Source organism: Trachurus japonicus, chromosome 5 (assembly GCF_045865225.1).
Source record: "Trachurus japonicus isolate A0001 chromosome 5, Traja_1.0".
Taxonomy (NCBI): Eukaryota; Metazoa; Chordata; class Actinopteri; order Carangiformes; family Carangidae; genus Trachurus; species Trachurus japonicus.
In genome coordinates this window covers 29,454,929-29,477,726 of record NC_140911.1, presented here as the reverse complement: position 1 = coordinate 29,477,726, position 22,798 = coordinate 29,454,929, and the positions used below count along the sequence as shown (strand labels likewise).

Here is a 22,798-nt window from a genome sequence, read left to right as displayed (position 1 = left end):
TTAAATAACTGTTCCACCACTGTAAACAGCGCAGTAATGTAAACACTGTTGTTTTGGAAAAAGAAAAAAGTCACAAATCACAATAGCCTACCGGAAAATTACCACCAGTGCTGCTGGGAAATAAGAAACAGTCAACATTTATATGCGCATATGTCGAAATCCCTACCTTCTAAGAAGTTATAGAAACGTTACAGCAATTGTAGGCTTATACTTTAACCAACAAATTGTCCGGAAAACAAAAATTAAAAAAATAAATATAAAGGCGCGTTTTTTTTGTTTTTTTTACCGTCTCTTACAGAAACAGTAATCCGTCTCACCGCGCGTCTTACCGGGCATGGAAGTGAGCTTTTATTTCGGTGCTCACGAGTCCCGTATGTGCGGGAGGCGGTCGGGCTGGGGCTCGGCTATTACACAGCACTGTTGATGATATGTGTTGTCAGCTGAGCGGAGAGGACAGCCTGCTGCGGTACAGGCTGTTCCCGGCCTGGCTCGGCACGGAACGGGTTACAGGTCAGGGTGTCTATTGGAACACAGTGTTCTCATCAGCAGCGGCAGCGGTACAGCTACAGTACAGCCGGAACATTGTGTTACTTTGTGGCTGCTTTCCAAGACCTGCCCTTAATTTTACACTAAACGCCCTCCCACAACTCCGCTCCATTCTACTCTCTCTCTCTCCCTCTCTCTCTCTGTTTATCCCCACTGTGTCTCTCTACCTCTCCTCGTGAACACTGTCATTTTGAAGTCTGAGCTCCATTCGGCTACGACACCGGCACGTTCAGAGCGCGAGCGAGAGGGAGAGAGGGAGTGAGAGAGAGAGAGTGAGAGAGAGAAAGAAAGAGAGAGAGAGGGGGGGATAAAGGTGGGGGGCAAAGAGAGAGAGAGGGAGAGGGAGAGAAAGAGCTCTAGGTTACATAGACAGCCCGCACATGGCCAGAACATTTAGTACCCTGGACATGAGATGAGGGGCGGGCTGACTGCTGAGGACTAGACGCGGTTTTAGTGAGAGCGGGTTGTTGCCGCAGGTCGCCGGCTGTTTGTGTGGGGAACACAGAAAGAAAGAAAGAAAGAAAGAAAGAAAAAAGGGAGCAGAGCGAACGGAAACGTGAGTGTTTGAATTTTCCTCTCTGTGTATTTAGACTTCATTAAGGAGTTCATTAAGACATGACGCTTTCTAGTGCTGTCCATTCACGCCTGGCTGAGTTAAAGGGACACTTGTTATTCATATGGAAGAATTGTTTTATTATGTCTTTTTAAAAATATCTACATGAAAACCAGTCTGATAAAACAGTTGAAAACAAAAGATGTCCAGTTAAAGTTGTCTTGTTAAGTGTATGCCATTATAGGATGGATGTTATTTATTTATTTATTTATTGCCATACATCTGGGGGCATTTCAGGTTTACAGCTGTATGTCATGGGTGTTCTGGAAAACTAGGGTTGATAAGACTCCTTGTGTGTGTATGTGTGTTAATAGGTGAGTGTGTGTGTGTGTGTGTGTGTGTGTGTGTGTGTGTGTGTGTGTGTGTGTGTGAAAATGTGCCACTTGGCTTTGGCTCCTGATGGAGGCGGATGAGGACAACAGTTTACATCCAGAATCCCTCTAGGCTTAGGTGTATCTTTAAAAATTACAGGTTGTATAAGCCAGTTATTTCTTTTTAAGAAGTACTAACATAAACTCCAGCGCAATCTTCTTACTCATTTTGGTCCTTGTTCTACATCACATGATGAATAATGTTGAATAACTTGAAATATATAAGGTAAGCTTTTATTATAGATGTGGTTTGGATTTAGATGAGATGCAGAGCCGGCCTGCTGACGTAAGTTGAGGAGAAGAAAGAGACATGAATCAGACCTCTTCAGGGACACATTTAATGACAAGTGATAACCTCTAACCCAAATACAGCAGAAAAGGTAAATGGGACCAGCTCTAGTTGCAAATTCAAGATGTTTGCAAAGACATTTCATGTTCAAAGTGTGCACAGCATCCAGATGTACCGTGGTAGCAGCATTTCCAGAAAGTGATGCCCGTAAAAACAACTTTACAAGATTTCCCTGCATCCCTCTTAATGTGCGGTGTTGTATTTGAACAGGCCCAGGGAGACTGAAAGGGGTTTGAGCCTGTAGGTTTCTCATGCACGCCGTGTGCTTGCATGTTCACATATGAATCAGCAGCAGAGATGTACGGATGTGAGACCAAATGCACTGATCGTCTTGCGTTCGTCTTTTAGTCTGGTCTTCATTTCATGTGTTCTGCTCCTGCATTCCTTCGTGGGGTATCTAAGTTTAGGTACATTCAGCCTACATACCATATTAAATGTGCTGTTACTGTTTGCAACTACTGTTTAATGTTTGGTAAAAAAAAAAAAAAAAAAAAATCTATTTTCCATAAAGGAAAAGCAAAAAATGAATTGATAGAATTGATGGAAGTAACTTTAAATCCAGTGATTCTAGTAATGATGGTAAATTGCTGCACTTGCTTGTTGATGTAAATGTAAAGGTATGGTCACTTTGACTGATGAGGATCTGATTCTTTTCATCCAAAAAAATTGAAGCCTTACGTGAGGGGGTCCGATTGGTGAACAGCATCAGGCTTTGCCAGCAGGGAACTGTGAATAGAAGGAACACTGTGTTCAGACACACACACGCACACACACACACACACACACACACACACACACACACACACACACACACACACGCACACACAGATGCACGCACGCACAGACGGACAAGGAGTTGCATCTAAAATGAAATCCGTGAAATTGAAAAGACACAGGACAAGGTGCAGCTTTAGAAGAGAAGGACATTTTGTGCTGACTTTTGTTTAAGAGCCACGTAATCTAACACTTGGTCTCAATGACACAGAATTGAAAAACAGAAAAAAAATACTGAGCAGATATCAGCAAGCTACATCTTTATGGTTTGACCCTGTAGGCTGACGACGTATGGGTGGATGACTTGAGCTCGTTCCTAAGATCTGACTCAAAACTGAGAAAAAGGAGCTAAACTTGCCCAGATGATGCATCTTAGACCGGGCACATGAGCTGAATGGTCGTATTTAACAGAACTGTTTAAGAATTTAGTCACCACGGCACAGCGTCCTAACATTGGCACATGAACGTCAACAGCATCTGGGATGTTGTGAGAGACAGAACAAAGAAAAAACAAAAAAACATGATGCTGAGAATAAAGACTCACGTTCCTCTCTGTCAAAACACACGGCCCTTGAGCAAAGCCTTAACCCATCTCTGTTGAAATGTTAAGTGGCCACAAAACTGCTGTCTGGTGTGACGTGTCCTCTCACACTCACATTACAGTCTAGCCTGTGCAGTAAATATGTGTATGATTTTTTTTTTTTTACATAATTATGAATTAGATGTGTTTTGTGTGGTTTTAGAGGGAGAAACAGACCAACTGTACTGTTACTGTTACTGGTGACTAACTGGCATATGACCAGCAATTTAAACAACAGCATCATTTTCTGACTGCGATATAAAGTCTATTGTTCGCTATCTAATCTGCCAATATCTTCTTCTGTGGAATGATATAAAATTATAATTTTATCCAATAAGGAGCCACTGTGGTTTTCAATTAGGATTGCTTGTGCTTCTTTCTCTGCCTAACATCTCATTGTAGGTATCATATTTTAATTTGCCATTGTTACTTCACAACCATGTTCCAACATTAGCAACATCCTGAGATGGTTCCAATCTCAACAGCTGTGATGCGATGCTATGTGTGCAAGCGTTAATGTCTCAGCTGTCGCATGTGATAATAATCGCCAAATAGCATTAAACAGCATGCCAGACATATCTATGCAGCTTTTTACATTGTCCACAAACAGCAACATCACAGCGCCAGGGCGAGCTGGAAGTCCTCGCAGCCACGTTTATTGAAGCAGCAACAATGTGTGTCGACAGTGATTGCTGCTGTGATGAGAGAGACAAGATTTAGCAGATGTAATGCCAACAGGTTGTAACAGTTTAGTTTCTGGCAAAGCTGCTGGTGAGTTGTTGTTTTTTTTGCCACATTATGTGTGAGACGGAGGCAGCTAGCATGAAGAGAGAGAGAGAGAGAGAGAGGGTTGTACATCATCTGTCTGTCTGTCAGTCTGTCTGAAAACTATCCAATTAGATTCACAATCATGTTTACATTCTTTTTGATCAGATAATAATAAACTGATCTTGATTTCATTCAAAATCTGTCTAGTTTTTCATTCAGGAAAAGCCGTTGTACGGGCAACTCCGGAATACTTGAAAACTTCGGCTGTTGAAAAGTCAAACAAGACATTATGTTTCCCAAACTACCGGAAAAGTTCTCCGGCAGTTGTATCAGTTCCGGTACTGAAAAATATGCACCCCAGCTCTATTATACACCACTACTGCAAATGACTCAGTTGGAGTATTGATGCAGTGAATGAAAAATAAAAATTTCGTCCAAGTAATAATCATGTCTGTAACGTCTGGTCACACGAGTATCCTCCGTCTGATGATATGTTTGTTAGAGGCTTGAGTTGAGTTGAGTTGAGTTGAGTACTTTATTTTCTTGCATCCCAAACACTTGTTTCTCATAACAAAAAAACATTACAAAATATAACACAATATAACACCAAACAAACAGCAGACAAAACGTCACATCAGACAATAACAAAAAGGTTGATTCCCCATGACCACTGGGCCCCCAAAAAGCAATACACCTTTTTTAGTGCGTAACTTCTGTTGATCCCTAGAGAAATCCTGCGTATACAATTACCCTTAATTGTTGTTGTTGCACTTCAAATTGTTGTTGCACATTGCTGTTGCAGTTTATTTGAAACCAAAGATAAAAAAGCAGATGACGTGTTTACAGCAAATGCATCGTCTATAAGTTTATTTTGTTACTTTTAGTCAGCCTAGTTCACATTCAGTATCTCACTAAAAACATGCCAGGCTAGGATGATGATTCATAATGACAGATGAGAAAAATTAAGTTTGTAGTAGGTGTGTAAATGATCAATAATGTTTGAAAAACTGCATTACATTACATTGACACAGCCTGAAAGACCCAGCAGTGATGATATTTAAACTATAGGCGGCTAGGTGGAGAGAAATAACCAACACAGATCCCACCTCAAGGTGCACTGCTTGGTAAGAGCATCCAGTCATGCTTGGTGTAAGAGTGCCGAGCAGGCCTGGGCCGTTCTCATTTTGTATCAAGGAGAAGATCTGTGACTTTGCGAGAGAGTTCACTGTTAGGGCACAGACACACACTGCTCACTTGGCTGGCGTGTCACACTGTGACATCTGCATTTAAATCTTTAATGAAGTAAATCGTGTTGGACGTTGCGGTTTGACATCAGACGTTTGGATGCTCATGCATTAGGGTGAGCGGAGCGGCTCTTCCTCAGGTGATGGAGATGTTCAGCGTAGGGCATGACGGGCGAGAACAGTCTGTAGACAATTACACAGAGAAGGATATTATAGTAGGGTTGAAGCGCATAAACCCTTTATTATGAAGATGAAAGCACATTTGAGAGTTCAGTGCTGAAAACACTGTAGAAACTGGTCTAGAAAGAAGTAGAAATACATATGATATAGTCAGATGAGTTATCCTTGACTGTATTCTCAGAACTCAGCAGGTGCATGGGTGGTATTCATGAACTGAATGCTATAGGCCTGGATGGTGAGGGACAGTGGCGGCTCTGTTATTCTGGGGACATTTGCTGACGTGGTTTGGCTCCACTTAGAGAGAAAGGCCACTGCAAATCAATACAACTAATCCAAACAACAAAGTTGTTCTGCATGATCACCTTTATCCCATAATGAAACACTGCCAACCTGATGGGAGTGGTTTCATCCAGGAGGACAGAACGGTTAGATCTAAATCACACGTGCTATGGCCTTTGCACCTATGGGAGACTGTGGATTTATATGTTTGTAACATGTTTTATCAACATCATCAAAACACTAAATGAGGGAATATCTTAAAAACTGTGTGACCTCCCTCCTGTACACTGCAGATTTGTAGACTTACGGTGAGCTGAAGGTATTCTGATGGCTTACTAAGGCACTCTATGTTGGCTTTTGCTTTAAGGCGAGACACTACAGGCAAAAACACTCTTTTTTCATGCACTGATCAATTTTGAGATTTTAGACTATTGTGTAAGGTATAAATTCTGTTTTTTAGCATATTTTGGGGGCTTTTTTATCCCTTTATTAGATAGCACAGTTGAGTGACAGTACTGGTGGCAGTATTTTCTCATTTACAGAGTGATAAAAAGAGATATCCAAAATCCCCATCTGTAAAAACTTCTGCCTCTAATATGTCAACAAAATAAAACAAGACCTTTGAATGGGACTTTATCCATTGTTCAGATTTCGGGGTCTGGTAATGTATGCAAATTAGTGCATTAGATATTGCGCCATTTACACATTGCACCATTTACACATTTCAACATAAAATTTGACAAAACTTGTAGTAATAAACTTGGGAAGTTTCATGGTTATATCTGTTAGTTAACATTTTTACATTATGTAGCCTCGTATTGTGATATCACATTAGCGTATCAACATTGAGCTGAGGACTCGTGATTAAATTCAAGATTTTCCCTGTCTCATTACAAACACTGAGAGAGATAAAAAATTATCTGCTTGTGATGGCGCAGCTTTATAAACATAGTGTGTGTGTGTGTGTGTGTGAGTCGAGCCCACACTTTCCTGTGCACGAGGCTTTCACAAAGAAGAATGCAACGTTGAATTTGCTCATCACAAAATTAACGGTGAAGATCTCCAAATGAGGTTCTGCATCGCCGCAGATTTCACCTACAAACAGGCTGGTAAAATACCCAGACGTCACTTAGGAGATTTTTTTTAGAGGGTCGTAAACGAACAGTCTCGAACAAAGTGTACCTCCAGCGAGCACAGCGCCAAAACAGAATGAAAAGACAAGTAAGCAACTAGCTGCTGCCTTTCGCATGGATTTGTAGTTATGTAATTACTTCATCTTTGGGGGATCAGATAAGGTGTGATACAGCTGAGTGAAATCACAACTGCAGCGCAAAGCAGTGCTCCGCATCCACTGTTAACCCTGGCTTCTGCTGCAAAACTGCAAATTCATCTTCAGAATATGGATGTAGAGCAAGTGTCCTTAAATAGCAATAAGTTATGTAAGGAAAAAAAAAAGTAATATTTTCTTGTGTGGATGTTGTTTGTCTGTGGAGTTCAGATTACTGACGGACAGATGTGTGTTCATCTTGTCTTGCAGTGTTACTGTGTGATGCCCATTGGCAGAAATGACCACTGACCAGGATCTGCCTATAGACGCCAAGTCAGCCACGGCTGCGTTTGCAGCAAAGGGCATTGATCTAACATCCAGTAAAGACCAAGGAGTTATCAAGGTATTTATTTATCACTAACATTTCATCGTAGGTGTTCACCATCTCACCATGATTCCTGCTTCTTTGACAAAACAGGGCTCCTTTTGTTGAATTGGAAACTTGGCCTTTGCTGTCTGTAGGTTGTGAAGTGTCCAGGATCAGATGGAGAGCGGCCGATGATTGGGGACAGAGTGACCGTCCACTACACTGGAAAGCTGCTCTCGGGGAAGAGGTTCGACTGCAGTCGAGATCGCAAAGAGCCTTTTTGCTTCAATGTGGGCAAAGGTGAGTGACTTCACGCCTCGCTGTTGACAGTGAGTCAGGATCTCGCTCTCTTATTCTTCGGAACAGCCTGACATTTTGGGAAATGTGCTGTTTTGCTTTTTCGTTGAGAGTTGAGAAATAAGATGATCCATCAAAGCCACACGTCTGTTGATGAGTAAATATGGACCTACAGCAAGGAGGATACATTGATTTGAGCTCAGCATGAGCCTGGAAACAGCTGGTTGTTAATTCTGAGGATGAAATCATATTTTGTTAAGTCTGTACAAAAAGCAAAAAACATGTCAAGTGTGTGGGTTTTTGGAGTAGGATTTTGTGGTGATGTGTCAGACTGGTTACTGGCTGGTGATGCTGCGGCTTTTGTTCTATTACTTTGGGTTTGGTCTGGATTAGCTAAATGAGATAAATCATGTTAATTAAGGAGCTTTCAAGGTGCTGGTGGGTATGTTGTTAACTTCATAAATATTGTGTATTCCAGTCCTCTACTGTGCACATCATGTAGATATAGTATCAATAAATGCAATACAATATATATGATTGTTTCTCCAACATATGCAAACCCATATACATCACTACTTTGGATGCACCTGTGATGATGGCCCATTGCCATAATCCCTATAGTCATAGCAGTAGGTTCGTTACTTTTATTTGTCGGTGCAAGCTGTTTTTAGAATGGCAGAGCAGAGCCGTGAGCTGCTCAGAGCTACGCTACGGAGGCTAATGGGATTTCTTGGTTTCCCTCATCAAACTCATCAAATACACAATCCAACAACTCCAAAATGCTCTGGTGGACAAGTTGTGACCTGCACATTCACCACGCTATGAGATAATAATGGAACGTTACGAGACAAGAGTCGTTTTCGAAGCAAATTTATGTAAAGCTGCTGATGCACGTTCCCGTCAGGGGCAGTTTTTCTGCAAGAAGTTTCTGTATTTACCTCAAAAACAACTCTGTCTCGTAACATTCCGCCATTATATCATAGCGTGGTGAATGTGCAGGTCACAACTTGTCCACCAGAGCGTTTTGGAGTTGTTGGATTGTGTATTTGATGAGTTTGATGAGGGAAACCAAGAAATCCCATTAGCCTCCGTAGCGTAGCTCTGAGCAGCTTGCGGCTCTGCTCCGCCGTTCTAAAATAGCTTGGACTGAACCTACCTAGTTCCTAGGGATTATGGCAATGGGCCAATTTGCCAAAATATTGAACTATCCCTTTAAACTTGTTTGAACCAAATAGTCCATCAATTTTTATTTTTTTCTCTTTTTTGTTTACAAAAAGAAGTGGATTTAAAAAGTCTGGGGTCACACTTAAATGCCACTGCCTCTTAAATGAAGATCTGATTGCAGCCGAGTGAGCACCATATTGGGTGATGCATGTAATTGAGATTTACTTTTGTTTGAGGTCATCTTTTTAAGTAGTCCAGAGTGTGTTTTTTCTGATGGGTGTCCCTTACTGATGGGGAGAAAGTGGAGTAATCACTTGTATCCAGCAATATTGTGTCTTTGTCATTGTGAACTGTTGATATGATGGAGCTATTCCTTTTTTATAACCTGCATAATAAAGAAACTGACTTTGCCAGCTCATCAAGATCTTATACTCAGAGCCAGACTAACTGTTGTACCACTCTCAGTCATTATGCTGAAACAGTCGAAGCTGGCCAGCTGCTTGCCTTATAGCCTTATAAACAGGGTTGGGTTATGCTTAGTCTGAGCTAAATATTGTGTTGTCTGACTACACTGGGAGTCAAAGCTGTGTTTACAGTTGTTTATAAGGGCCACACTCGGAGATGGAGTTAAAAACTGGTCGTTGTAAAGGGGAGCGATGATTGTTTAAATAATGTCAAGGATCAAATGAAAGAGAATACCACGTCAGACACTTACGTGTGTGTGTATGTGTGTATGTGTGTATGTGTATGTGTTCCTCGATCCTCACACCACAAAACCAATTTCCCAAATGTTTCTTCATATTATCGTCATCATAGTTTCACATGCTCCTCTCCCGGGGAGGTTATGTTTTCATCTGTGTGTGTTCATCTGTCAGCATTGATGCAATTAGTCAAAAAAATTGCACTTCTAAGGAAGAATCTATTACATTCTTGGGCAGGTCCCGATCATTTACTATGAATTTGATTTATTTTTCTGACATCTGATGTTGATTGTTCGACAATGGCTTTCGGATAGGTTTTCTATTCCGCAGTGCCATCTAATAAAGGTTTATTTTGTGCCAGGTTAATGACCCAATAACAACTTTTAGTTGTTGTTTGTCCACTCATAGGACAGGTCCTGAAGGCCTGGGACATTGGAGTGTTGTCCATGCAGAAGGGCGAGGTGTGCATGTTACTGTGTAAACCAGACTATGCTTATGGACCTGTTGGAAATCCTGACAAAATTCCTCCCAACGCCTCGGTAGTATTTGAGGTAGGTGTGCAAACATCGGCGCTGCCAATTTTGTGCCTGTGTTAATTCTGCTTTGTGCCGAGGGACTCCGACAGTTCAGGGGCAAGTCTTGGTACAATCTACTGGATCGTCTGTTTGAATCCCTCTCAGTCAAACAGCCAGTGCCGTCCAGTTGCCAGTTTGGAGCTCCGTAGGGATATGAGTCAGGCTTTCTCAATTCTCTGCAATCGATGACCATTAAATTCAGTTCTGGATGAAAATCAAAAGAGATCTTGCTGATTGATCTGCTTTACAAGTTCCTTCCCATGGACACAATTCAGTCATAAAATTATTGCACATTGTGGCCCCTGTAAATATTCTTTTATCAATTCCTCCTCTGAATTATTGCCAACAATAATCTGACCGCGTCAAATACCAAGCATTTCATAATCTGGAAAAAATGTGATTTCAGAGTTCATGAATATTAGGTAACCCCTATAAAGAAGAAGTTAATTAAAGAGGAGGGTTTAATTGTTGTCTAATGCTGTGCATTGATAAACACTCGACAGTGTAATTGTAGTATTGTATAAGCATGTTATCAACCTCTTACCCTTACGTTTTATATGCATATAAAAGCCGGAGAGCAGAACTTCAAGTCGAATGATGTTGAATTTTATTGTTATTTATCCTCCTGACCCACTGGGTTTGACAGCTATTGTAAACATGTGCAGCTGCACTTTGTTCAGACCCACAAAACTTTATTTAAACCCTTGCAAAGCTGGCCAAAGGGAGTGTGATACACACGACATGGCTGAATGTGGGGAGAACTTTAGAAAATGATGCACAAAACAAACAAACAAAAATAACCATTTCCATCTGCTTACAACGAAAACAGATGGAGCTCCTGGACTTTGAAGGAGAGAGGCTTGTAGATGACGACGGCATCAAGAGGAGAATAAAGGTCAAAGGGGAAGGTTACACGAATCCCAACGACGGAGCAACTGTTGAAGGTAACTATTTCATTGCTTGAAAGATAAATGTTGATTTTGTGCCAGTTTTGCAAAAAGATCAGTACCAAGGTTATTATAGTTGTAAAATTGCCATTAGCTTTTATTTTTTATTTAGTTTTTCAGTTTGCTTTTTTTATTTCAGTTTAGTTTTTATTTTGAGGAATTGACTAGTTTTTATTTAGTCTTAGTCTTAGTTTTTCATCTTTTAGGAGAAAGCCTCCGTCAGACCTCTGAAAATGAACTTCCAGATTTGTGGCATTTTTCCCTTTTAGTTGCATCCCATAATGTTCCCATTAGTCCTCATTACGTTACATTCACTCTTATCTCCCTGTGGGTCGTATTCCAAGTCGTCTCATATTGAGCTGTGGCGTTTTCTTCCTGCGACTTTAACATCTCTAAGAAAACTACAACTAAGCTGATGTTATGTGACATTCACTTTAGTTTTAGGTGGTTCTGCATTATTCATTGTGGTTTTTATTTAGTTCTTGTTTTTAGAAAAAAAATCTATTTTTATTTTTGTTTCAGTTAACTAAATTATTTTTTCACTGCTAGTTTTAGTTTCAGTTAACTATAATAACCCTGATCAGTACATGTACGTACGTAACCATTACATCAGAGGTTGGATTTGTGTCACCATGTGCTTCACCTGTTCCACAGTGCACCTGGAGGGGAGCTGTGGAGATCGAATCTTCGACTGCAGGGATGTTCGCTTTGTGGTGGGTGAGGCTGAAGATCAGGGCGTTCCTCTGGGTGTGGACCGGGCCATGGACAAGATGCAGAAAGGAGAGTGCTGTGTACTTTACTTAAAACCAAAGTAAGTCTATGGAAAAAAAATAATTGAATCTGTCATCTCTTTTGTTGCTGTGATCCGGTCTTTATTGTGACATTGGTTTGGTGCTAATTTTCATGCTGTGTCCTGTCGTCCCTCATTACATCTGTTTCTGTATCTGAGACGTTTAAAGGAGAAATGTATCCTCACAACACAAAGACCAGTGAAGGGCAACACTGTGATCGAGACAGAGGGCCACAAAAAGTTTTCCTCATTAGCAGAGGGCCAGATTATGACCACACTTTCCACCATGCTGTAACCCCATTACTCAACCCAGTCATAGCAACTAATTAAACCAAAAAGAATTAAGCATATACTGGAAGTCAAAATTTATTATACCAAAATTCCTATTTTTATTTTCAAATGCATTTAGCAATGTCCTTACTCACTAATGCACTTAACACAAAACACACATCCCACATTATATTTCAGTGTTTCTAATCTAGTCAAAGGGCTAAAGGCAACAACTCACATTCATGTTTGTAGGGTGTTTCAGCTCTGCCTAACATTTCAAATAAGCCTGCATTTATTTCACCAGCCACACGTGGATCAATACATCTTATAATACATAGATATATAGTGGAACAATAATTAATAATGTGTAGTGCATGGGGTACAGTCCAAAGATATTGTTCTGCTAATTGAAAGAATGATTTTTACATCAGTAAAATAGATGGAAAAACTGAGGGATTATTCTAATAAATAGGACACATTGTGCTGGTCAACCACATCATATCACTCCCTCACCCCCCTCGCCCACACCAGCTCTCCCCTCAGGCAGAGGCAGCACAGAGGGTCGGCCGGAAGAATTCACAACAGCTCATACTGAGGCTTCACGCCAGCATGTGGTCAACTAACACTGAGACACATTTAATGGAAGGACAAACAAAAGAACTACATAGACTTTGAAAAATTACATTTATAATTCTTATATAACAAAAAAAATCCCCCTTTTTTAAAAAGGAAAAAACCCTCTTCCAATGTAGAGTTCTTATTTTTCTTTTTACGTTTTGGTATTACTTCCTCTTTATACAACTCTATTGATGTTATATTTATTCTAATTCTATGAAAGATGTCATCTCCTTCACCTCCTTTACCACTTCCATGTAGTCTGTTAAGAGCTATCAGCCTCTTGGGTTGAAAAAAAATACACAGTTTAATATGTTCATCAGCTTTATTCTAGTTGCCCATAAAGTTAGATAATTTTGTTTTCAGACAAAGTCTTCTTTTTATTCCTATTATAATTGATTGTGGTTTAGTTTTCACAGTTATATGTTTGGAAGTGGTTGATCAATAAAGTTTTGAGAAGAAAAATACTTTATCTATCAAGAATAAATCACATTGTCACAATCATTTCATGAGAAGAGGTAAAAAAAATATTCCAACTTAAAATCCATGTTCATGATGGGTAGGCACTAAAGGCAGAGGTGTAGAAAGTGACTTTTCTATTGTGTAATAAACACCTGTGTAGAGATCTTAGCCTAAGGAAAAAAAAAATTTTCACGTCATTGCATTTATAGCATGTACCTGGAATAAAGTGTAGATTTTATCACAAGTGTGACATGGGGAATTTTCACCAGTGTGAAGGTGTTAAACGTTGTCTCGGATGGGATTCCCCTCCCTGTGGTTTAAATGTCAGATGGCTGGGGCTGACTGTTGACAGTTGATCTAATCTTGGTACCCATTGGCTCCTCGACTTATAGACACCAGAGTGTTCCTAAATAAAGATTTTGTTTTGTGTGTTTCAGTGTCGTCAAACAGGGCCCGTTAATGATGGTCACGATTTTTCTGGTTTTACAGGTATGCCTTTGGAAGCGAAGGTAAACCAGAGTACAAAATTGGACCAGACAAAGATGTTGTATATGAAGTTACCCTCAAAGACTTCCAAAGGGTGAGCTCTCTTCTTGTCTTTCACAATTTAATATTCTATAAAGAGCCAAAATCCTAAATTAAATTACACAAGATTCATGTCTGTTATTTTGGGTAGATTGACAAACAAATCAGAGAGAAATCTAGCCCCTGCGTAGTTAGCTGTCTAACTGCTTTCAGCTGACTACTTAAAACATAAAAACCAGCGTTTTTATGCTCACACTCTGATGTTCACTATGTTTCCACAAGGCTAAAGAACCCTGGGAAATGGACTTGAGTGAAAAGCTGAGTTTGGCTGAGGGAGTGAAGAGTAAAGGGAATGAGTATTACAAGGTACAGTGAACATCTATCTGAACAAATCATTCTTCTTCTTCTTCATCTTTACATCTTTCTAAGTTCTTATTATCTTTCTTTATTAGGCAGGGCGGTACCTCCAGGCCGTCGTCCACTACCAGCGCATTGTTTCCTGGTTTGAAATGGAGTGTGGCAATGGATCTGAGCAGCAGAAGATGATAAAAGGCTTTATTTTGACGGCCCACCTCAATTTAGCTTTGTGTTTCCTGCGGACAAAAGAGTTCTCACAAGCAGTGGAGAACTGCAACAAGGTGGGATGATGGTCCATATTTAATTAAACACCATTTCATTTCCAAATTGTCTCTCTGTAGCTGCTGCTCTTCTGGACATTCTTACCTAATTACTCTGTGTGTGTGTGTATCAGGTGCTTGAGCTGGATGAGAACAACGAGAAAGCTCTGTATCGTCGAGGGGAAGCTCGTCTCTACCGCAACGAGTTCTCCCTGGCTATGGCGGATTTTCAGCAAGTGCTTCAAGTCAACCCTTCAAACCGGGCAGCTCGTGCTCAGATTTCCATCTGCCAGACCAAGATTAAGGAACATCATGAACAGGACAAGAGGATCTACGCCAACATGTTCCAGAAATTTGCAGAGCGGGACGCCAAGGTCTGTGAACTCACTGCTCTTGGCTGAATGGAGACAAACAGTCAGCCCGGCTAGTTTCTTTTTTTTACCTTTCTTTTTTTCCTTTTCATTTCTTTTCTTTTCTTTTCTCTTTTCTTGTGAATTAAATGCTGACTTTTAAAGTCATTAAAATTGGAAATAGAATGGAAATATTTGCATTAATTAGAGCTGACATTTGGATCTCATAGCTTATCACACATATCACACACCACAGGACTGATGTGGTCCATTATTCTACAGAGGCTGTAGTGCAGCATCCCCAGTTTGATTCCCCCGGATGGCCGTCTTGTCATTCCCCCCTCTCTGTCTCCCCATTTCCTATTTCTCAAAAACTGTCAATTAAAAGGCAAAGCGCCCCCCCCCCCCCCCCCCCCCAACAAAAAAATTGTCTACTAATATCAGGTGCATTTATTTATCCTTAGACATCCCTGATATTAATGTCAGTAAAGACGTGGCGTTTCATAAATGTACCACATGACTGAGGGAATTATGAATAAATTCCTATTTCTCATTTCCTCTCACAGCCCTGGAAACTTTTGAATGTCTCAGACTCTCACAAAACCTCATATGTGTGATGATGTTATGTTTATCCGGTCTTTCTAATATATTCAATTTGACATTTATATTTTCAACTAATAGGTTTATGTGTAGGTTAATATTTGACCATTAAACAACATTTTTTTGTGGTGAGAAAATTACTGATAAAAGTGTCCTGAATATGTTTTGATATACATGTCAGGACATCTTAATTTAAATATATTATATTTACAATTTGGTTATTCTATTCAAGCTCTCAGTTACATTTTGATGGTAAATTGTTCTGCCACAGTGTCAAGTCGTTTCCTCATATGACTCTCTTTAGCAGTGCTCTGCTGACCTCTAGTGGCCATTGATGGATTTGGTGATTTTTAATCTCAGCTACAAAAGCTGATACTTCTCTGGAGTAGAAAATGAACACAACATGGAACTTAAACAACTTACCTATTACATTTGCAAATAAATTACCTTTAGTTTAACATTTACTCTTCACTTGACATATATCCTTCACTGGCAGCCTTTTTGTCAGTAATCTAAACTTGATGTCTTCAAGTTTAGATTACTGAAGCCTAATTGAAAAAATATATCACAAATATATCATAAATTATATCATACCAATTGTCAACAGATGGGATGTCTGGTTTAAGCCATTTCTTTGTGATTACTTTTATAGCAGCTAAACTCAGTGCTCCACCTTGTCAACAATGTCCCATTTGTGCTCTTGTGTCTTTTCCACAGACTGGGAGGCCGAAGAGGCGGCGGGACGAGAGCCTAAGGAGCGGCATGAACGGCGAGGTGTGCAGTAAACGGCGGCGGAGCAGTCAGGAGTATCCGTCGTAACAGTGACATCTGAAAAGAAAGAGAAAGACATGGCCTCTCTTTGGTTTCCCAGCCCGGGGAGCAGGGGCAGAAATGAAGACATAACAGCCTCTAATCCAAACCTCTTTATCCCAAAATCCAGCGTTACCATTCCTGCATATAAAACAAGAGCGTGAGCAGGGACATTTGCAACCAAACAGCATCTCCCTGTGCAACTGCCAGGACCCCCCCCCCCCCGACACACCTCCACTGGATTGAGTGCTGCAGTTGAGTTCAGATCCGGAGAAACCTTTGTACTCAACATGAAAAGTATCATTTTCTTTCGACAGCACAGAGGAATATCACTTTCCTTGTCGTAGGCGACAGTGTAAAGCTCAGATGTGCCTCCGCAGTGTGTTTCTCCTATTCCAAAACTGCACTTATTGGTTTTCAGACATCAGACTGGTATTTGGTATTAAGCCTTTTCTTGGGCAGCTGCATGCATGTGTCACAAGGTGAATGAGATTCAGGCTTGAGACTTTGCTTTTTTTAAATGTGCAATATGTACTTTGCAAGTTTGGTTAGCGCAGTAGTTTTTTTGGTTTTTTTTGAAGAAAAACGAAATAAATTCTTAAGTTGTCCTCAACATGCAGTGTTTTTCCACAGCATGACTCGACTCAGCTCCACTCACTGTTGGTACCAGGTGGTTCTTTCCCCTCTGACAGTCGCTCTCCCCTCAGTGCTTCAACATTACAGTAGCAGTGAGGTACAAATTTATCATGACGTCATCTTCAAAACGACACACATAAACATTCTAGACATACACAGAGGAATGCCTTGTCCAATACTAACACTGCACGCAGCAGTGTGACAGGCTACAGTGAGCCGTGTCCAGATGCTCGCTGGGTTTGTTCAGAACATCTTGTCTGGTACAGAGATGACGCCGTAGCGATGATTATCTCTGACCTGAGTCGACTCCGAGTTGAGCCGAGTTGATTTGCGACGCCATGCAGTGGAAGGGGGCTGTTGGACGTGGATAATCAAAGGATAGGCAGTTCTGCAAGCCAGAACACATTTTAATGTTGAGAAATAGAAAAACCACCACAATACTGCAGATCAATGATCAGAAACAAGATCCTCTAATTATCAGCAGATGACAGAGGGAGAGGGGAAAATGTAAAAAGGCACAAACTCCAAACACAAAATCATCCCAAAATATGAATGTTTAATTCCGGCGTTGTCTGTGTTTGATTAGCTGTCGCTGATAGAGACAAATCAGAACAGCTTTTTTTTTTTTTTTTTAAGTGAGTAATAGACATTTGTGTTGGGCAAAATGAGGCGAGATGGGTTAGACCACAGTCATGCACTAAAATAACTGATTCATGAGTACATGTATGACTTGTCATTGTTAGATTTGTTGAAATCTTATATTTTACCTATGAATCGAGAATTATAAACGACTTTACATTGTAGTAGCTCAAGTGAAACGACAATAGAAAGGCATCTACAGGTGTGATAAGAGATGAAAACATCAATTTAGCCGGTGGCAGCTGCAAAAACTTGAAATGGAAAAAAAAAAATCAACTATCAAACTATATATATATTTATATATATATGAAATGAAATGTTTCCTCTCTTCAGCTTCTGTCTGTCTATCATTGAACAGCATGGCACAATCGTCAGCGCACATAAAATCTTCATGAAGTGAGCTCATGCAGCATCACTTCTACTGCTGTCAAAAATATGAATATTTGTGTTTAAAGCCTCCAACACCAGGAGGCATTTGATTATAAAATCCATATAAAACCGTTGTATTGAATTAGAACATACAGACCAGAGTTAACTCTGTGAGTGTAAGTGGGGGGAGGGCTGCAGAAGTTACAGTTAAGCTTTAAAATCACCAGAACCAGTTTTTCTTCAATCTTTCTCAAATGTAACAAGCTCTGGTATCAATTTTACATCAGTGGAGTTCTCATCGCCTCAGTCCCAGAAAAGGTGTCTCTTTATTTCACTGCATCCATTATAATTATTTTTTTTTAATTTTATTTCTAAACGTGTGAATGACAGTGGATGGTGGACAACGATGCACTTTGGTGACTGTCATACCAACACTGTTATCTTGTCATGAAAAGTCTGGATCAAATCTGGACAATATTCTTGAGATGTTTTTTTAAACATTGGTCGGTTCAGAATGAAAACCTTAGCTGTCTTAAATATTTTGTGTAAAAAAAAGAAAAAAGAAAAAAAATCAACAGTGTGTATGTGTGTGTGTTAATATATATATACACTATACTATATATATATAGTTGTTTTTAAACAGCTTGTTGCTAAATGTTTTCAAGTACTGCTGGCTCTAAACATTCAAACATTTTGTACAGTGAAAACGAGCATGAAGTACTTTTTTTTTGTTTTTTTCAGTCAGTTATACAGATTATATATCCCCCCGTGTCCACTACACATAGATTTACAGGCCTCTTACTGCTACATTCATCTTTTTGATAACATGAAAGTCTACATTTTCAGGAATAATGTGGAAAATGTTGACAACGCCAAGCAGGATAAAATGCAGCTGGTTGGACTGCAGCATGGCCGATGTGTGTTTGGTTTTATTAGAAAATGATGTATAATGTCATACAAAATGTTTACATGTAATCTAAAGATCATTGCCCTGTAAAGCAAAGTGTGATCGATGTTTTAAACCGGCATTTATGCAAAAGAAAGAAAAAAAAACCCAACTACATAAGGTACCTTTGTTCATGTCTTCTTTATATATTTTTTTTAATTTTTTTTTGCACTTTAAAACTTGCATTAAATAAATCCAAGAGTTGCATTTAAACAAACATGTCATTTTTCACGTTATGAGCCAGTGTTTTACATTATCATCATTCAGTATTCAGCAGTGTTGTCGTAAAAATGTTGAGGTGGAAGTCATCGAGAAGTTTTCATTTTTCTTTAAAAAGGTAAGTGTGGGAGTACATGAGTGGACATGGAGACATAACTATTTTTCCATTTTATTATAACTCAGGCATTTTTTGGTTTTAATCTCTTCAGTGTGTGACTGAAGGAAGAACATTTTTCTTAATACTTGTGCCATTTTCTTTAACTTAATTTTACACCTTTGTTACACCGATGTTGAAATAGTTATGGGATGAACATATACAAACTTCATCTGCAGGTGAAGAGCATGGGATCTAACTGAAAGCTCTGAGCTGAGAAGACATGTTGATGATGCATTCAGGAACACAATGGTTTACATCTTGACTTCTTTAATGGTCTCTGAAAAATACATTACCTCCAAAAATATCAAATTTTTTTTTTTACATTTTAGTAACTATTTGTTTAAATTGTAGATAAAAAAGAAAAAGAAAAACGAAATCATGAACTTTCGCTCAAGCAAATGTTAAGTAATAATTCTGTCACCATTTATTTTGACCAATCATGAGCTGAAAACAGTAATAATGACCTATCAGTTTAGTTAATACTTATCAATAACCGATTGCTTTATTCATGGATAATACAAAAAGTGGCACATTATTAAATAACATTTACATCATGACATTTACATATCCTGCACCATCCCATGATTGGCTTCATTACACTCATGTTTTCATTAAGACAACCCTTGCTATAGATTTATTCTTAAGAGTGAGTCATTTACAGTGATCTCTAAGTAAAGCAATGTTTCTGCCACAAACACTGTATCTTTTCAAAACATTTTTTCCCAATTGAAAGTTAAATAACAAATTATTGATTGATCCTTCAAATTAAATGTGAAAAATAACACATTACAGCATCCATGTCTTATACAAGTAACTAGTGCTCCGAATTTCACTGATACATGATATAAAAATGATACAAAACATTAACTGGCAAACCTGAAAAATGAGTCATTTGTATAAAAACTAGAATTAAACTTGCTAAAAATGGCAGCTACAGTAAAAAATATAATTCATTTAACTTGCATTAAAAAATATACTCTTTGATTCTGATTGTTATGGCCAAAGGTTTTAAACTTTTCTTCTAGGTGCTTCCATCATTGCAAATGTATTTGTTTTATTTAAGAAATTATATTCAAAACCAAATAGGAATTTATGAATCCTTAACTGTTTAGTAGCCAGCACATTGACATTTTTACAGTAGCAGTGCGCTGGTTGGTTGATTAAAGTGATCCTTCAAATTCATTATCATCAATTGGAACTATTGGAATTATTACTGTTGTTAGCTTTCATCATTAGTTACATCAGTAGTGGCAGCATTACACTAACTCAACATTATTATTGCTTTTACTGCCACCTGTCTCTCTCTCTCTCCCAGTCTGGTCCAGTGTGGTTCTACTGGAGATTTCTATGCACTAAAAGGAACTTTTTATTTGCCACTGTTATGCCTGCTCCAGGTGGGAACAGTTGGGTCGTTGTGAGTGAAGTTATAAAGAGAAGGTCTAGACCTGCTGTGAACGTGCCTTGAAATAACTTCTATGTGAATTGGTGCTGTACAAATAAAAAGAGACTTGAGCAGCTTGGACAGCCTGCTGGGTCAGTAGGCCAAGAGGCGCTCACAGTGTCCTCGCTCTGAAACTCTTGTCACTGCTGTTACAATTATTCTACATTTATTTGTACCATTGTACAGTTGCCTAAAAGTTACTTCAGTGTCCAGTCTTAACAGCCTCTTTGGGAAGTGTTTGAAATGTTACTTTATTGCAAATAGTAATACAGCCTGGGTAAGATGAAACAAAACAAAACAGTAGTCTGAAAGCTGGAAATACAATGTTTCCTGTGCGTGCAATGTGGGCCTGGATTCTTTTCTCCTTCACACTTGTAGTATTTATCGGACAACAAAGTCAATTTGAAACTTTTCCTTTAGCAGTGATCCCCAACCAGCGGTTGTAAGATTAATCTGATGGGTTGTGGCATTATTAAAGGGATAGTTCAAATTGGCCCATTGCCATAATCCCTATAGTCATAGCAGTAGGTTCGTTACCTTTAATTGTCGGTGTAAGATGTTTTTAGGACGGCGGAGCAGAGCCGCAAGCTGCTCAGAGCTAAGCTATGGAGGCTCATGGGATTTCTTGGTTTCCCTCATCAAACTCATCAAATACACAATCCAACAACTCCACAACGCTCTGGTGGACAAGTTGTGACCTGCACATTCACCACGTTATGAGATAATAACGGAACGTTACCAGACAGAGTTGTTTTTGAGGCAAAATGCAGAGACTGCTTGATGAAAAACTGCAATGCGCATCAGTGGTTTTGCATGAATTTACCTCGTTCTAAAAATAGCTCGCACCGACAAATAAAGGTAACAAACCTACAACTGCTATGACTATAGGGATTATTTGCCTAAATGTTGAACTATCCCTATAAAAACAAATTACGAGATTAGAGAATTGTGTAGCCTTGGTGGTGGTATGCATTTTGTGAAGTTTGTAACATGTGAGTCAGAGTTGTGTTGTGTAACTGAGGTGTGTGTGTGTTTTAGAGGTAAATTCATGCAAAACCACTGATGCGCGTTCCCGCCAGGGGGCAGTTTTTCGGCAAGCAGTCTCTGCGTTTGCTTCACCGACAATTAAAGCAGAAGTCAGCGATCCGGTTTTGGCTAACTTCCTGTCAGCCGATGGAGTTAGCAGTCCCCGCCCTCGTCCCTACGTCACCACATTCACGTGCATCCCTTGGCTGCACACACAGAGAGGACCGCCCCTTTATGCCGTTCTCTCTCCTCATTGGATAAAGCTTGTAGGATACAAGGAAAGTTTTCTCCTCGGCTTACAGCAGAGCAGAGTGACTGACAGACCAAACACTCTATGTAAGTGATTGCTGTCGGAAGATAGAACTATTTAAGACTTATATTAACACAAACATTCCGCTTACTTCTGCTTTAAGGCACCCACACACCACCCCAACGCGAGCCGACGGCCGACAGCCTTTGTCTGATGACTACGTCGCCTCTCGTCAGACACAGTCAGGAGAAAGGAAGCAGTGAAACACACCGCCTCGACCAGGCTACTGCTGACTACACAGCAGCCTGTACGTTCTGCACTTGCGCGAAATGCAATAAGTCTCCCTAACAGCGGGCGGCGCTAGTCTCGTGCCAGTAATCCCAAACATGAAAACAGGAAATGACAATGGAGAAACCACAGAAGAAACCATGGAGAGTAATAATAAAGCGCACACAACATTAGCTTGTTATTAGTTTTGAGAAGTCGTTTTGGATGTTTTGGAAAACAAAGCTTGGCAGCAAAATGATGGCTCTGGCTGAGCTGATGGTCGCGTCGTCTGCTCTCATGCTCGTTCTTGCCTGAAAACATCGCAGGAGGGAAAAATTAAGGAGAGACCACACCGTTTGTTTACTACCGTCACTTCCGCCCCTCCCACACACCGTGCTGATTCAATCAAAATAGCCATAGCTAGCACACAGCCAATCAGAATACCTGACGAGTCTAATGCCCCAACAGCCGACGCTCCCCGACTGTGCATGTCGAATCGGGCCCAACGGGACCCGACAGTTCCCGCGCGTCCCCGACATCGTCCGACTGCCCGACGGTCGGGCCAGTGTGTTCCTGGCTTCAAAGGTAAGGAACCTACTCCTAAAACTAGGAATTATGGCAATGGGCCAATTTGCCAAAATGTTGAACTATTCCTTTAACATGATACAAAAAGCAGGGGAAAAAATATCTCTGTGAAACTGTTTTTTTTAATACAACATTTCCTTTGTGGGAATAACTGGATGATGTTTAGCCATACAAAGACGTATTTTAACAAAGATGAGTCTTT

The 22,798-nt window shown here is 39.9% G+C and overlaps 1 protein-coding gene and 1 long non-coding RNA gene across 2 annotated transcripts; both read left to right on the top strand.

Annotated features, from left to right (window-relative positions):
• Nucleotides 1-646: 646 nt before the first annotated feature.
• Nucleotides 647-16,636, top strand: fkbp5 (FKBP prolyl isomerase 5). Its single transcript, XM_085777255.1, has 11 exons — nt 647-1,102; nt 7,242-7,374; nt 7,494-7,638; nt 9,909-10,051; nt 10,905-11,019; nt 11,677-11,833; nt 13,649-13,739; nt 13,967-14,050; nt 14,137-14,322; nt 14,436-14,675; nt 15,969-16,636. Exons 2-11 carry the CDS (start codon nt 7,270-7,272, stop codon nt 16,068-16,070), a joined length of 1,368 nt encoding a protein of 455 aa, XP_085633381.1. The 5' UTR covers nt 647-1,102; nt 7,242-7,269; the 3' UTR covers nt 16,071-16,636.
• A 1,529-nt stretch (nt 16,637-18,165) lies between these two features.
• On the top strand, nt 18,166-18,483 carry LOC146987843 (uncharacterized). Its single transcript, XR_015035864.1, has 2 exons — nt 18,166-18,294; nt 18,335-18,483. It is a non-coding gene; the product is annotated as an uncharacterized LOC146987843 (long non-coding RNA).
• The last annotated feature ends 4,315 nt before the right edge of the window (nt 18,484-22,798 follow it).

Bases quoted from the DNA above. Each gene is read 5' to 3' on its own strand.
- fkbp5 (XM_085777255.1), top strand. From the start codon at position 7,270: ATGACCACTGACCAGGATCTGCCTATAGACGCCAAGTCAGCCACGGCT. The intron at 10,052-10,904 runs GTAGGTGTGCAA...CAACGAAAACAG, and splicing joins ACGCCTCGGTAGTATTTGAG to ATGGAGCTCCTGGACTTTGA. The intron at 14,323-14,435 runs GTGGGATGATGG...TGTGTGTATCAG, and splicing joins CAGTGGAGAACTGCAACAAG to GTGCTTGAGCTGGATGAGAA.